Source organism: Zalophus californianus, chromosome 15, assembly GCF_009762305.2.
Source record: "Zalophus californianus isolate mZalCal1 chromosome 15, mZalCal1.pri.v2, whole genome shotgun sequence".
Lineage (NCBI taxonomy): Eukaryota > Metazoa > Chordata > Mammalia > Carnivora > Otariidae > Zalophus > Zalophus californianus.
This window is the reverse complement of record NC_045609.1, coordinates 47853309-47869018: the sequence shown is the minus strand read 5'-3', so window position 1 is coordinate 47869018 and position 15710 is coordinate 47853309. Positions and strand designations below refer to the sequence as shown.

At 39.5% G+C, this 15710-nt stretch overlaps 1 protein-coding gene across 6 annotated transcripts in view; it reads left to right on the top strand.

Annotated features, from left to right (window-relative positions):
* Positions 1-15710, top strand: part of ERCC6 (ERCC excision repair 6, chromatin remodeling factor) — a 77481-nt gene that overhangs the window by 23609 nt on the left and 38162 nt on the right. For all 6 annotated transcript variants that reach the window (XM_027595928.1, XM_027595930.1, XM_027595932.1 and 3 more), the window contains 2 exons: positions 3875-4000; positions 9028-9186. In XM_027595928.1, coding sequence (XP_027451729.1) covers positions 3875-4000; positions 9028-9186 — 285 coding nt within the window. The remainder of the gene's footprint in view (positions 1-3874; positions 4001-9027; positions 9187-15710) is intronic.

The following is a 15710-nucleotide window of genomic DNA, read 5'->3' as shown; positions in this document are numbered from 1 at the left end:
AATGTAAGTATTGGACTATTTACCGCCCCCTTCAACTTTTAAAATCCGTTATCTAGCTTATTTATTGAAATAACAGAGTTCAGACATTTTGGGACCATGTCTGATTTTTGTAATTTTAAATCACCGGGGTCCAGATCTTAATCTTGACCTACCCCCAACCAATTTTAAGTCATTCTGTATCTGTTTTTTTGTTACTGTCACATAAAAAGCAGCCATACTTCAAACAGCTCCGTGTTTACACATCTGTTACAGAATTTTAAAATTGAGGTATTCCAGCAGGTACCTTCTGATGGGTAGGTGTGTTTACTCATGGTGATCAGTGGTCACATTATTCATAATAATTTTTTGAGCATCCATTTGATTCACAAAGATGGTTTTTGTCCAAATGTATGTGTTTAGGTGGTTCTCTTAAGCCATTGTGGTGCATTGCATTATTGCAGGCGGATTGTATTGTGCTATATGTTGCCTCCACTTCTCTGTACGTGAACAGAGTGACAGTACCAGTGTCTGAGGATCATGTCTGAGTTTGAGGATTTCAGTAAGCAGACATGATTATGTAGAACGGTGTATTTATTTGTTGAGTACTCATGCTCTAGGCTCATGCAAAGTGCTTTACATGTGACACCTCATTTAGTCCTTCCTCCATCTAGGGAAGTTCATGCCATTGTTCTCCCCTCCTCACACTTGAGGAAAGGTAGGTGCCACAGAAGCTAAGTGACTTGCTGAGGGTTAAAGAACCGATAAAAAGCAGTCAGGATTTGATTCTAGACCGTCTGGGTGCAGACTTTTCCTGTTTTGGCCTGTGCTTATTCCATGTGTCAGTCCCAGGTTATTCATAGTACAGAGGTCCCTTTACACCTCCTGGCCAGACAGATTGCCCAGCCTGCCAGGCTGCAGGACAAGCAGGTCAAACACACAAAAGAAAGCAACTTCAAGACCCTTGGTGGCCTCTAGGATGGGAAAGGCATCTGTTTCTCTCAGTTCAGGTGACTCTGGCGCCCCTCCCCCTCCCTTGTCTGCCCTGGTGTCCTTCTCACCCGTCAGGACTTGGGGTGGCACTGCCTCGGGGGCATTGGGTAGCTGGTCAGAGGTCTGTTTTGGTTACAAGCCACCTGAGGAATTACTGCTTTCTATAACAGAAGGACGTCTTAGCCTGAGCCGCATATGCATGTGGTTTTATAACCCTGGTATTTTCTGTCTTTAATATGTGTATATGATTCTACTGGGGCGATTTGTCTTCACGTGATACAAACGCTTGTAGGCAATAATGATTTTTCCCTTACCACCTTTAGTCATCCTTTAGCCAAACTGAATAAACGTTTGGCTCTTTTCATCTTGATGAAGCGGAAGGCACTGGAATGCAATCATTTCTGCAGTGGCTTATGTGGTTTCCTAGATGCTGTGTTCTGTGGTGACATGATGCCTGTACATTTTAGGAGGGAGGAGAAAGAGGAAGCTGAAGCCCTGTTGACTCAGAGTGATGCAGTGGGAAATTGAACAGCCACAAAGACTTACTGGCCGAGTCTGAGGAAATAGCTATCATCTATCAATGCAGTTTAATATGTGATGCTCTTTATGTAAAATATTTAATGACTTTATGCCAAACTTCTAAAACCAGTATCTTCTGGTGTTTTTCTTTTTCTTCCTGTAAAATTATTTTTGCGTAATTGCAAAATGGAGTATTTTTAAGTGGATATGGTAGTTTTTGTGATTCTTCTGAGTTTTGTATTATTCATAAATTTGCTAAATACAAGTATCTTTTGTTTTGCAGATGTTTGGTTTTGAGTTCTGACAGTAAGGAATTTGGATACTAAGGAATATCTCATGCGAAATTGCTTGCTTACTAAATTTCAGATAGTAGGTAGCAAGAATCCAGATATATACACCAGGAAAATGTATGTACATCATTTTGGTTTCTGAGTTTCAGTAGTGGGTCTACCTATATACCAGGGTCTTTCAGCCTTGGCACTGTTGACATTTAAGACCAGATAACATTTTGTTGTGGAGGACTGGCTTGTACATTGTAGGATGTTTAGAAGCATCACTGGCCTCCACCTGCTAGGTGCTAGTAGTGTATCTCCCTCCCCAAAGTGGTTGTAACAACCAAATATGTCTCTAGACATTGTCAAATTACCCTGGGGGGCGGGGAGGATGGCCAGATTGCCCCCGGTTGAGAACCACTGCTGTATACCATTGCACTGAACCAAATTTGTAGATAATATGAAACTCAGAAGACTAGCAAAGACGATTACAGCCACCGAGAGGTACTTCATTTCATCAGTTGCACAGAGATAATTTTTAAGGAAGAAAAATAAAAAAGAGGAAGAGATTCCCTCTAGAAGTTAAGCACAAGAAGGTCATTAAACATTTTATATAAAAAGACTACCTCATGGTTTTATGACAGCTATTTTTTTAGGCTTGGCTATGTACTGCCTCTTACATTTGCTGTTCTCTGGAAATCACCAACAGTGCTTATTTATAGGTACTTTTATACCCTGAGAAGCAGCTTCATATCGCCAGCTACTTCTTCCTTACTGATCACAGTTAAACCTCAGGTATCCCTTCCTTTTATTACTTCAAAGAGTTGACATTCTCAACAAGGCAAGACTTTATCAGAGGATGTGCTTTAGGGTCCTCCAGCAGCTGCCTTGGTGAGGTTGCCTGTTGCTCTTGTGTTTGGCCTCCTGTGCTGGTGTGGTAATTGATACTGGAAAACACCATTGGTCTAACCAGGCAGCGTGTATGATACTATCCTTCCATTTTCTCATTTACCTTCCCCCACACATTCTCTTAGTATTCTTATGTAATCAGTGGCGGTTAAATGTCATCTTATACATGTTGCTGTTCTCATTCGCTTCCTGTGAGCTTTTGACTTTGAAGGCATTTATCTGTATTGCTTTATTCCATTCCCACCATTTGGTGAAATTCACATTGTGAATATGCATACCGAGAAAGGTCATCCTTTTATTTTGGAAGTAAATAGAATGTGAAGCTATTGAGTTGTATGTGTGTGTGTACACACACACACACACACACACACACACACACACGTATTAACTCATGACACCGGTGTCCATTATAGAGTTATTTGGATGCAGAATTAGTCTGGTTAAATACTACACCTTCCCAACAACCTTAGTGTGTTATTAAGACTTTCAGATTTTTAGACATTTCTTCTGGTATACATACATGGCATCACTCCTCTGAGATATAAACACTCAGTTTATATCTGAAAAGCATCATATTACCAAATTTATAACTTAGATTTTATTTAGTGAACACATTTTTTCTAAGTTGTTTACTTATCAGTCCTTTGATATTGTTGATGCCCCCATTAAGTAAACAATATGTTAATCTGATATATAGCATATATATATATAGCATAAATTTTGACCCAAAATTTGCTTTATGTTCAAAATACTATGCTGTTGTATGCTATGACTATCACATCTTCAGCACAGAAATAGTAATTATAAATAAAATCAATTTTTTGTTACATTGCCGTTTTGGAGATACTTAGTTATATTGAAATTTTCACTGAATCTTTTCTAAAATTAAGTTCATATATCTTAGGAAGTAGCAGAGAAATTTCCCCTTAGGGTATGCCAGAAGAGGCACAAGTAGTTTTGATAATGAAATGGGACCTTACAGAAATATTTCTAAAGCAGCTGTAATAATTCAAAAAAGAATTGAATTGAAAAGGAAGGAAAAGAGAATTTTTTTTCTTTGAATATCAGAGTTTTGGGTAATGACGGTAGCAGAAAGCTTAAAAGACCATTCTGATTTCCGTCGTTTTCCTGTGCATTATGTAGAACTATATTTTAATCTGTCTTGTCACCAAAATAATGGAAATATGACTTTTTTTTCATGGTAGGAGATGGAATAAGCTGAGGCTTCGGGACAAAGAGAAGTGTCTGAAGCTCGAAGACGATTCTGAGGAGAGCGATGCGGAGTTCGATGATTTTAAAATGCCGGGTTTTCTGTTCAAAAAGCTTTTTAAGTATGTGCCATGTGTTCTTTTCTTTATATCTGTCGTCAATCCATTGTGTACAAATTAATATTTTAGATATGACTCAGTAGTTACCTGTGGGCCCTTAAGGTACTTGCAGTAGTTTATTGCAAATATAGATACTGTCAAATGAAATTTTAGCCACGTGCTGCTCATTAAAAGTAGATGATAATAAATTGACTAAAGTGCTCATGGGGCACGTTTGTAAGCTGGTGAATCTATGTGGACCTGTCTCAGCTGGCTGAAAGCAACACATTTAAAAGCCATCTACGTTGAATTATTTTTTTGTTCTTAGTAATTCTAAGGGACCAAACCTCTAATTTCTTAAGTCAGATGAATTGAGTGAGAAGAGTTGTGTATTAAAATCAATATTGAGGTGTTTTTTGTTTTTGTTTTTTTTTTACTTCTGTGTAGAAATAAAAACTGCTGTGAGTAGTTTGTTTTATATTGTACCTAAGGGTATAATACTTTTGAGCTGACCAAATGTGCATCTAAATATTTTATGTAGATGTTCTAATGTCAAAAGAGAAGATCTAGGCAAACACCTTCAGCATTAAGTTGCTATTTGAAACTGACTACGTTTCATATGTGAAGTGGCTGAGTGTTCCAGATAACCGGAAGCTGTGTGATAGATGCCTATAGCCTACATGGCCTGGGCCAGTCTCCCGAGATGAATGTAAATACTGAGGCACATTTTCAATCTCATCACTCCTGGGATTTACTTAACAAGATACTTTAGGAAGGCTTCTTCGATGCATATAGGAAGTTAAACCATTAAATAGCTACTTTCTGTTTAGTAGCATCACTTGGTAGTTGGGTGTGGGATGTAAACTTCTTTCTTTGAGATGATTATGCTTAATCTCCTTCATAGATTCGGTTGTCTGCCATGCCTTAAACTTGTGCAGGATGTCTGTTTAAAAATAACATGCTTTTTATATTTCCTCCCAAGGGGCTTATATTATAGTTTTAATTTTTACCTCAATGAGGGGAGGGTGGGCAAAAGGAGTTGGGAGTAGTTATTTTATACCACTAAATATATAGGAAAGCTGAAATCCTAAAAATGCGAAGTATCTTGGTTGGGTTGCCATAACTGGGCAGAAGCCAACGTATGTAGAAATTCAAATCTGAATCGCTCTAGTAATTTTTGCAGACAAATCATTCTTAGCCCAGAGAGGTGGCTACTTTGTTTATTGCTTCTCCTAAATGAAAATTAACTATGGAAGGGTATGTAAACAACATTTATTGACAACTCTTTTTATCTTCTCTAAAGTGATTGCATATTAAGGAACAGTCCAAATAGTATCAGTTTGTACTAGCAAAAGGAATACCCAAATTATAAATTAAATTGATTTAATGAAGAAGGATACTTCTGCATGTGTAGTAAGTTGGTATATATCCTCGAGTCGAGTTGAATGTGCATTGTTATATAAGTGTGAAATTTTCTGCTAAAGAAATTTCAGTTACTAGAACCAAACTTTGCTTACTAAGAGTATATAGGCTTCAGTGTATTGACTATTAACCCTATAGTAGTTAATGTAAATACATGTCATATTTGTTTTAATTAGTCTTAATTACATGTTTCTGGAAAGTATCTTGTGTTTCATTTCTCAAAAACAGGTTTTTAAATATTTCGTGTTATTAAACTTCTGTTCCTTTTCTTCTGTATGAAAAAAATTAATAGGATTGATAAGTTTCCATTTTTCTTTTATGATTAAATTTTAGCCAGGCCATTTTAATTTTAAGCCATAGATATATTTTTGCTGTATTTACTGCACTCTGTGGAATTAAATTAACAGGGTATAGTTGTACGCAAGGGAGTCAGAGGTACAATTATCCATTTAAGTGCTATTTTCTGCAAGATCATGTTTAACTTTTAAAATTCTATTTTGAAAGGTTGCCCAGCAAATGCATTCATCTGTATAATTTGGCAATCAAATGACAAACTTCAATCTTTTGACCTTACTTTTAGCCACACTAGCAAATGCAATCTTGGGTTAGTGTGACAATGCCAAGATATACCAATTATTTGTGGTTATTTTGTGATACTTCAGTCTCATGGGGGAAGCAGAGTATGGTCAATTTTTTTATTATTGTACAATAGTTTGTAAAAAATCTTTGCAAGGAATAGTTTTTTATATGCTTTTCAAAGGTTCTGAAAACTATTCTGCTTTCATTTGAAGTATGTCATTGTTTATAGTGTTTATTAGGATATCAAAGCAACAAAACCTAACTTAGTTAGTGGCACTGCTGAAACCAGAACCCAGGTCCCCTAATTCCTCCTCATCCAGCCACACACACCCGCCAGCCAGTGTGCTGATGCAATCTGAGGGCGTTTGTAGAAAGAAAGAGCCACTCTTTGCCATCTTTGTACGATGTCCCAGTTGTTGGGGATTTACATGTAGTGATGTGACTTATAGGGCCACCTAGTAGATATTTTTCCTTAAACCATTTCTTTAGTGTTAATCATTTTATAAACACACAATCATATGCTCTTGGAGATTACATTTGTTGATGAGGAGACACTCATCACACTATTATTGCCTCTCCTGGGTCACATAGGATGCAGTCGTCTTAATGCCCTCCTAAACTCCCTTTGGGATACCATGCAGGTTGCCACTTTTCCTTTCATGGTTTCTCAAGGTCTCCTCTAAGGATTTTCCCTGCCTTAAGTTGATTGGCCCCAAACAAAAAGAGGTGTTGGACCTGTGTTAGGGGGAGGCGCTGTGGTGTAGTGGTGGAACACTAGAATGATCACTGGGAGATTTTGGTCCTTACTCTGCCTGGAGGAGTTGCTCCCATACTTGTTCTCCACCTCAGTAAAAGGAGGTTGATTAACTAGTATTTAGTGCTTCTGATCATACATCAGTTTTTTGCGCCACATCTTTATCCACAGCTGAGATTGGTCCAGTGTAATGGTTCACAGTCAGCTTTTAGTCTAGATCAGGGTTTCTCATCCTCAGCACAACTGACATTTTGGACAGAATAATTCTTTTGTTGTAAGGACTGTTCTGTGCATTGTAGGATGTTGAACAGCATCTCTAGACTCTACCTACTAGATAATAATTGTACTTTACCAGTTTGAACGACCAAAAATGACTCCAGGGATAGCCCAGTGTCCCCTGGGGAGCAAAATAACTCCCCATCAAGAACTGCTGGTCAAGATTATCTCTAAAGTAGAGTCACTTTGGAAGGAGAGGTTCTGGATTTCAGTTCAGTCTTGCTCATTTTTTTCCTAGCAGTATGACCTTTGGCACGTTACTTAACCTGTATGTGCTTTCATATCCTAATATAAAATGGGTTGCTCATCTTTATGTAGGGTGGTTGTGAGGCTATATCCAAACCACGTGGCCCTCTGCCTCCCCAGCAGTTGGCTTCTTAAGGAGTTGGTTAGCCATTATTCTCTGATTATGTACCATGTATTAATAGAACTTGTCCTTCTTCCTCAATTTAATGATCTTTTATCCACATAAGACTTCACCGTGTTTTGATTTTTAATCCTCTTCTTCAGGGTGCATATTTAGTGTGTATAATAGCAAACTTAATAAGCAACATTCTCATTCAAAGTTTTCCTTATATGATAGATAGTAATAGCAATAGCTAGAGGTAAATTTTTGGAATTGATTCTAGGGGAAGCTACTTCCCCTAGTAGTGATTAAGAGATGAAATAAAACTAGTTCAACAAGGACTAGAGTTCACAGTGAGATTTTAGGTAGACATACCACATATACTGGAGTAAATATTGGGCCAGTAAACCAACAACAAAACCACCTGTGTTTAAGATGGGAAGCTCATCAGCCTTGGTATTTTCTTTGGGGAAAAAAAAAATCTTTAGATTTCATGGTCTTTTTTTTTTTTTTTTTAAAGATTTTATTTATTTGACACAGAGAGAGAGACAGAGGGAACACAAGCAGGGGGGAGTGGGAGAGGGAGAAGCAGGCTTCCCGCTGAGCAGGGAGCCTGATGCGGGACTCCATCCCAGGACCCTGGGATCATGACCTGAGCTGAAGGCAGACGCTTAACAACTGAGCCACCCAGGTGCCCCTAGATTTCATGGTCTTTTAAAAACTTTTTGCCTTAGATTGGTTTTTAAACTTGGCATATAATTTTCATACCATTCTATGATGTTGTTCTTCCTTAAATCTCAAAAATTCTTCTTGCATTAATCCTTTTTTTAGCTTCATTTTTTTAGATTATAGATTGAATATGCCATTGATGGAGAAAGGAAAATACCAACTTTGTTTTTAGAGAGGAACATACTATTTTTCTTTGTCTTGTACTCCTTATTTAAAATTTTAATAGCTCTGATCTCTATATTTATGATAAAGCCCCTGAATCAAGTTCTGCTTTAAAAAATTAAAAAAATTTTTTGTACTGTTGTGTCTTTAAACTGTTCTTTTTTGCATCTGCTAATAATACGAGAGAATCATCTGTCATGTACTAATTTTGTGAGCAGCCCTTTTATTCAGACTTGTTTATGGCCTTAAAATTCAATTAAACTTTTCCTATAAAAGATAATATAATTGGTCAAGTGACTTTTCAACAGTGTATGATGTAAATTGTGGTGTTCTGTCTCTTGCTTTTTGATGCTGTTGAGATAGAAAAAGTAAATGTTAATGCCTCTTTTTTCATAGAAAAATTGTTGGAACTTTATATAACAAAGTATTTGAGTTTTTTTTGGGAAAGATATTGAATAAAATATAATAAATTTATGCTTGTTTACCAAGCTATTTCTAATGTTGAAAAAGAAATGAAATAGTCCCTGATTACCCGGGTCATCTATCAGTTTAATTAGAAATGTGTTAACATGTTCTATAAAGAAAAATTTGTGATTTTATGCCTAGGTAATCAAAAATGTATGACCTTATAAATATAATACTCATGTAAAACACACATCCGGCATGTTTCTCTGACTGGTACTAGAACCTAGCCAAATGATTAATTCATGAATACTTTCTGTTATGATCTGTATCATCCACCATTTGCCATTTTCTCTTTCTTGTTGGTGTTTGTTGTTGTAGGTACCAGCAGACAGGTGTTAGGTGGCTGTGGGAATTGCACTGCCAGCAGGCAGGAGGAATTCTGGGAGATGAAATGGGATTGGGCAAGACCATCCAGATAATTGCCTTCTTGGCAGGTCTGAGCTACAGCAAGATCAGGACTCGTGGTTCAAATTACAGGCAAGTGCTCCTCTGCAGACTGTCAGTCTGTGGAGCTCAATTAATATTTCATCAGCTGTATTGCTGTGGAGGAGGGTCTTGTGAATTATTGATGACATTTCAATTACAATATTCCTTTAATTCTTTTAGTGGGGGACATCAAAGGAAAATTTTTACGAGACAATGGAGCTGTAGGGCAGGAGAAATTAAACATGTAACGCTTTTAATGAATTCCAGGCATTGATGCTTCATTTTGCAGATGAGCCCCACTAGATATTTTGGGTCAATACAGTGTCTAAGGTTAGCTTCTACAAATGGATTGTTTACAAACTCAATTATGTTAATATCGATAGTTTACACAATATGGAATTTTAAATTGGGCATAATACCTTTAGTTCCATTTATTAAATTTTACATTAAAATCTTTGTTCTGGCAGGAGACCAGGTGAGCATTACAGTAAGTACAAAGTCTGTTCATGGGGAAAGTTGGAGCTTTGGAGAAGCCATTCTCCCGAATTTCTTTTATAATCAGTATGTGTGATAGCATTTACGGATAGTGGTAGTGTTTTTGTTTGTTTGGTTTTTTTTTTTTACATGACACTGTCTGCTCACTATGCTTTCTTCTCCCTCTCCCAGTCTTCAAGAATTTTATATCAACTCTAAAGCCAAAGCCTAAATGATTGCCTAAAATGATGGAAAATTATGTTCAGATTGTGGTCTTTATTCTCTTTAGGAATTTAAATGAACTATTAAAACTGTGGTATTTGGAAAGAATCAACATTTAAACTGTGTTAGTTCAGTATGTTGGGACTGAAATATTTTATCTTGAAATACAGTGAGCATTTATTTACATATTGAAGCTGTAAATTGGCTTTATGTGAATCAGTGTTGGTAAAAATAATACGAGGTGAATTATGTAGGATATTTAATCTTGAACCCAGAAAATCTGAGAGCTCCTTGGATTCAAGTAGGTTTATCTAATGAGTAACAGCAAGATATTTACCAGATGGTTATGTTGTGGCAACCTCAGACACTCACTGAATATGGTTTGGAGACACCTTTAACATAGTGCCAATGTGCCTGAAGCTAACAACTGCAGAAAGTGACTGTCCTGCACTCGGGTTTAGTCCCAGAGAAACGTTTAGTATGGAGCCAAATGCAAACCATAAACTATTGAGTAAACTTTTTTTTTAATCTTAAAAATAGTGCTTTGTTTTTATTCCTTTTCCATTAATTTAACAGATCATACTTTTCATGAGGAGTATTTGAAGTTCTAGAATATTTTAGGAATATTTTATATGATGTAGGAAAGGGAAAAAACATTTAGAGATTTTAAAATACTAAATGTTTTGTTGTTATTACATGGAAGTTGTATTGAAGCAGAGGTTTTCCTTCAAATACTAGAATTCTATTGCATATTTTATTTGGAACCGTGAAGACATTCCAGCCCAAGGGAAAAAGAGTTGAAAATGAGCATTTAGTGTTTTCCTATCTATGAGTGTCATTAGTTTAGCATTTGAAAAAGTGCTTTCTCTGTTTTAAATAAGCTCTTTGATTGACTTGGCTCTGCATCTCTACCTGGGTGGTTTTGTTTGTTTGTTTGTTTCTTTTTGGATAACTGGAATGCCCCAGGCTGCCCCAGATTGTTTCTAGGACTGTCTTTCTTTCCTTAAATGATTTCTGGGATTTTCTTATTTCCCATCTCTTATCTTTCCTTCCCTTCCTATTATCATGAAACTTGTGTGGAGTCTAACACTCTGGGCCTACGAAAACTCAAGTCATCCCTGCAGTGTAGTTTTGATCTAAAAATTAAAACATGCTCTCCAGAGTGGTGGCAATCCTACTAGGAGTGAAGGCAGGGCTAATAATGAGCAGCAGCTGTAATCAATTAACTATCAATGCTCATATCCTCTTTTCCATAATGAAATAGTGTGGCATGTTGGACGATAGCCCAGATTGTCTTTATTAAAATAGTATTGGTAGAAGTGGCTTCCCAGAATGCAGTTATGTTATCAGCCAACCAGGCTCTTTATGAATAGAGGTGTGCTGGGGAGCTTGGTCCCCTCCACTTCCATGTGCCAGAGCAAATTGTATATTTTTCTCACAATTTTATAACCTGTCCACCTCTTGCAACTAGATGAACTTGGACTTCTTCTCTGCGTTTATGTCCTAAAGAAAAATAGACGAATGGTCATATGAAGGTCTCAGTGAGCTGACGTGGCTCATTTTGGCTATTTACATGTTCTTGGAACCCCTGTGAGCTGTAGCTTTGGGGGCCCAGACTTGAGATGGTCTCCATGTTACAATTTCATGGTCTATGATTATTGAAACAGTGTAAATCTCTGGGATACCAAGAAGAAACTTCATGGTAAAGGAGTTTTTTTGGTTTTGTTTTTTAATGTGTTTTGCATGTGTGTTTGTTTTTAAAATGGGGAGAAGCTTATTGCCCGCGGTTATAAAAGTCTGTACTGGTTTTGTGCTCCCAGCTCATCATGTGTATACTGCCTTCTCCTCCCTTCTGCTCCCCTTCTCTGCCGCTCGTACTGCAGTCGGTCCCCTGAATTTCATGATGAGGAAATAAACTGTTTACCTTTCAAACTTCAGTTAACACTTTAAAGCCTTTGATATCATTTACTAATTCCTGGTTACAAACAACATGGCCTGAACAAGTTAATGAACTTTCAGAGGTAAATATTTTACTTTGTAATTCCTCGTAATAAGTTCTACTAGCCTGTGGATAGCTGGATTTCTGTCTTGTAGGTTGAAGTATTTGACCATTGGAGCTATTGGCTTGTCCTAAACTCATTAGATAATCAATGCTAATCAAAGATGAAAGGAATTTTAGCCAGTTTGGTAATTGAGGCTAATCACTCTAGTACATTTAGCCGTTTCTTATGCTCATCTCACTGGTTTTGAGGGTTGGAAAAGGGTGGTTCAGTTGATGTGACTGTTAATGGATTTGATTGCCCCTCCTGTGGTTCAGGAACAATCTAGGTCTGCTCCTAGATTTCCACTCAGCGTGAAAACCTCCATAGTCTTCTAATAGCGGGAGAATGGCAGAAATGAAAGGGCATCATAATGCCAGATATGTGTTCAACTAGAATAAAGTATTGGCCCTAAATGACACAGCGTGAGTCATCAGTGTAGCTGTTCGCATTAAGTGTGTGATAAAAAGAAAAAATGCTATATAGCTGAATAAAGCATGTGTATATATTTATGCTTATTTGAAAGTGACTTTGTTTGTAAATATTTTAAACAGGTTTTGATTGGTTGTTTCCTAATCCCTGCAAAGTGCATATTGATAATAACTCTTGTTCCCTATGGAGGATATAAAGAAGCTGGTGCATTTAATCCTTTTAGAAAGAAATATTGTCATGGGAGGGGCCAGAGCAGAGTCATGCCATCCCCAGGGAGCTTGAGGGGACGCCTGCAGGGGACCTGCCCTTAGTGAGGAGCAGAGCCTGGCTTGGGAATTCTTTGGGAGATGGAAAGTCTGTGGTAGCCTCTACTTCTTGAGCCCTTAATATGGAGCAGAGGGGCAGGGGCAGCGGCTGTAGCTGAGGGGTGAGAGGATTTAGAAGTGGATGGAGGCATTTTGTCACATTGGAATGTAAGGGTGAGCCTCATTTCAGTTATGGCTTGTTTCTGTATTAGAACTACAGGTATTTTTGAGTTGTGTGGAAGATTATTTTTAATATTTCAAGCACTGTGTGATTTACTCTGAGTGACTTACAAAAAATTTTTTTAAGCTCAGAAATTATTTACTGAGCTGTGGCAAAAAAAATAAAAATTACCCATGATTCCCTAACTCACAAATAATCTCTTTTAACATTTCAGTATATTTTCTAACAACCTTTAAGAAAATGTTTTCATTTAATAAAACCAATATTCATTAATTACGTCCTGTGGTCTCAGCATTTGAAGAAGAGGCCATTTCTATCCTCAAGGGACTTAGGAAGGCTCTAATGCACAGTTACAATACGAGTGATGCATGTTATGGTAGGGTTAGTATGGGGTCCTAACTAGTGTGGATATACCAAGGAAGGATGCTTAACTCATCCAGAGAGAAAAAGGAAGACTGTAAAAGAACATCGGGGCTAAGGCACAAGTAGAGGGCGGCTAGGGTGAGGGCTCCGAAGGACACGGGGAATTTCAAGAGATCAGAGGAATCTGTACTTCGTAGGAGCTGAGGACAGTGCTGGCAGTAGGAGTGCTGAACCACAGAGGCAGATGTTGGGGTGGGGGCAGTGAGAGAGGTGAGGCTGAAGGGGTGAGCAGAGGTCAGTCCTTGTGGTCTCATAGACCAGCTTAAGGTGGGTAGATTATTCAAGAGCAGTGGGCAAACATTAAAGCCTTTCAAGCGAAGGGATGAGACACTCAGATTTTGCTTTTTAGAAATGTCTGTGCTAAAAAGTGCAGTAACCTAGGTAAGAGGTGATAGTGGCCAGACCTGGAGTATCAACAGCATCGATGGAGAGCCAGGGTGCCTTTCTTGGAGGTAGACGTGACATAACTCAGTGTAGGTTGAGTAGGTAGAGAACAAGAGGGACAGATCAGTGATGAAGCATGGACTTTGAATTTGGGCACCTCGATAGTGGGTGACCGTTCTTTCCATTGGGTTTGGAAACATGGGAAGAGGGCGAGGTGGGGGAGGATGATGTGTGATGTCATGGGGACATGTAAGTGGAGAGCCAGTGGTTGGACATCCAAGTGTATGGTACTTTGGAGTTCAGGAAAGAGGTCTGGGCTGGGGACCTAGATTTGGTGTCATCTGTGTAGAGGGAGTAATTGCAGCTGTGGGAATTGATGAAGTAACCTGGGGAGAGTATGTGCAGTGTGCACCTAGCTTCAGGTATTCAACATCCTTGTTGGGCTTTTAGAGAAAGGTGGGGCAGGGGGAGAGTGGCAGTGATTCTGCCCCGGAGTGAGTGAAAGGTAGGCCCTGTGGCCTTAGCGTCCTCAGTCAGTCTTGGCTCCCAGTTGCCTCCTGTAGCACAAGCTGAGCGTGAGCCTAGTGCTGAATTGCTGTAGTCAGTCTGACTTTTGCTTAATTTTCATCTCGTGTACCAACTGGTGCCCAGCTCCCAGCAGGACTGAGGAAGAAGTGGGCACAGTAATGGGAGCCGTGACATAGCGGGGCATGGGCCCCGAGCGCAGGCAGAGGGATTGGTCACACAAGAGGACGGACGCCGGTTCCACTGTAACCGGGGAAGGAGGGCAGGGTGGTGCGCGTTCAGCTACCTGCGGTGGCAGCGTATTAGGGTATTGTGGCTGCAAGTAGGCAAAACGTTACGTTGAGTCAGACGTTCACAATATATGTGATACACCTAGGAACCTACAGAGGAGGCGGGGAGTAGACACAGCATGATCCGCAGCCTAGCAAGGGCATCACGGGGACCCGGGGACTTCAGTTTTCTCGGAACGTCAGTTATCGTGGTAGCCATCAGATCTCCGTGCACTGTAGCCCAACTGCCCGGCAGTCACTGGGCTACGCTTCCTTGTTCACATGCAGTAGGAGAGACCAGAGAGAAAACTCTCCCCCAGCCTGGAATGGAAGTCCTTCCTTCCTCACCCTGAGCGAGGCCCCGAGTGGGAGAGTGAACAGTGCCGGGGGTGTGTGTGTCGGGGGGCGGGGGGGCTACTGCGTGCTGACAGCTGTGGATGAACCTGGGTTCCTGCTTCTCCCATCTTTCTGCCAAGCCAGGCAGTGGTCAGAACCCCATCAAGTACGAGTGTGGGAAGGAAGAGGGGACACTCGCACAGAGTCATGGTTCCATTAGGAAGGAGAGCGGGAGAGAGAGATGTTGAGATAGTGGCCACCACCACCAATCTACTGGCGCTCTGTGTGAAAGTGAGTTGGAGTGATTCCATAGATAGTTTTGTTTTTTAAAAGACTTCCTATGAGCATTTTCCCAGGTTTTTAAATATTCTTCAAAAGAGATTTTAATGGTTCTCTGATATTCCATCTTATTTAATAAGCCCTTATAATATTTGCTATATGGCACTGTTCTGAACACTTTACAGGTATTAATTGAATTAAATCTTCATTTCACCCTATGTGATCAGTACTATTATTACTCCCGTTTTAAGATGTGAAACTGAAGTTCAGAGAGGTTAAGTAATGTGCCCAAGATCATGCACACAGTTAATGTGTGCAGAGCTGGGGGGTTCAGACCCAGGCAGCGCTCCTAACGACTAGCTTGTGCTGAATTAAAGAAATGGAATGGTTTGTTCATCCCTTGTCTTTATGGACATTTAGGCGGTGCCCACTTTTTCCACAGTGTAGATAATGCTCCAGTGGATATCCCCATACGTCAGTGTTTGTTTGGGACTGCTGGGTCAGTGGGTGACTGCTATTAAGCCTCTCGCTGTGTCGTGCTCTGCTGCTTCCCACAAGACAGCACAGCTGCACTCTTGCTATGGGCTTTCCACAGGAAGTGGTCAGTGTGATGCCCCCCCACCCCTCACCCCCCCATGCAGAAGCGAGCAGGCCGCGGCGGTCAGGAGATTGACTGTAGGCATTGCTGCGTCTGCTGGTAACCACG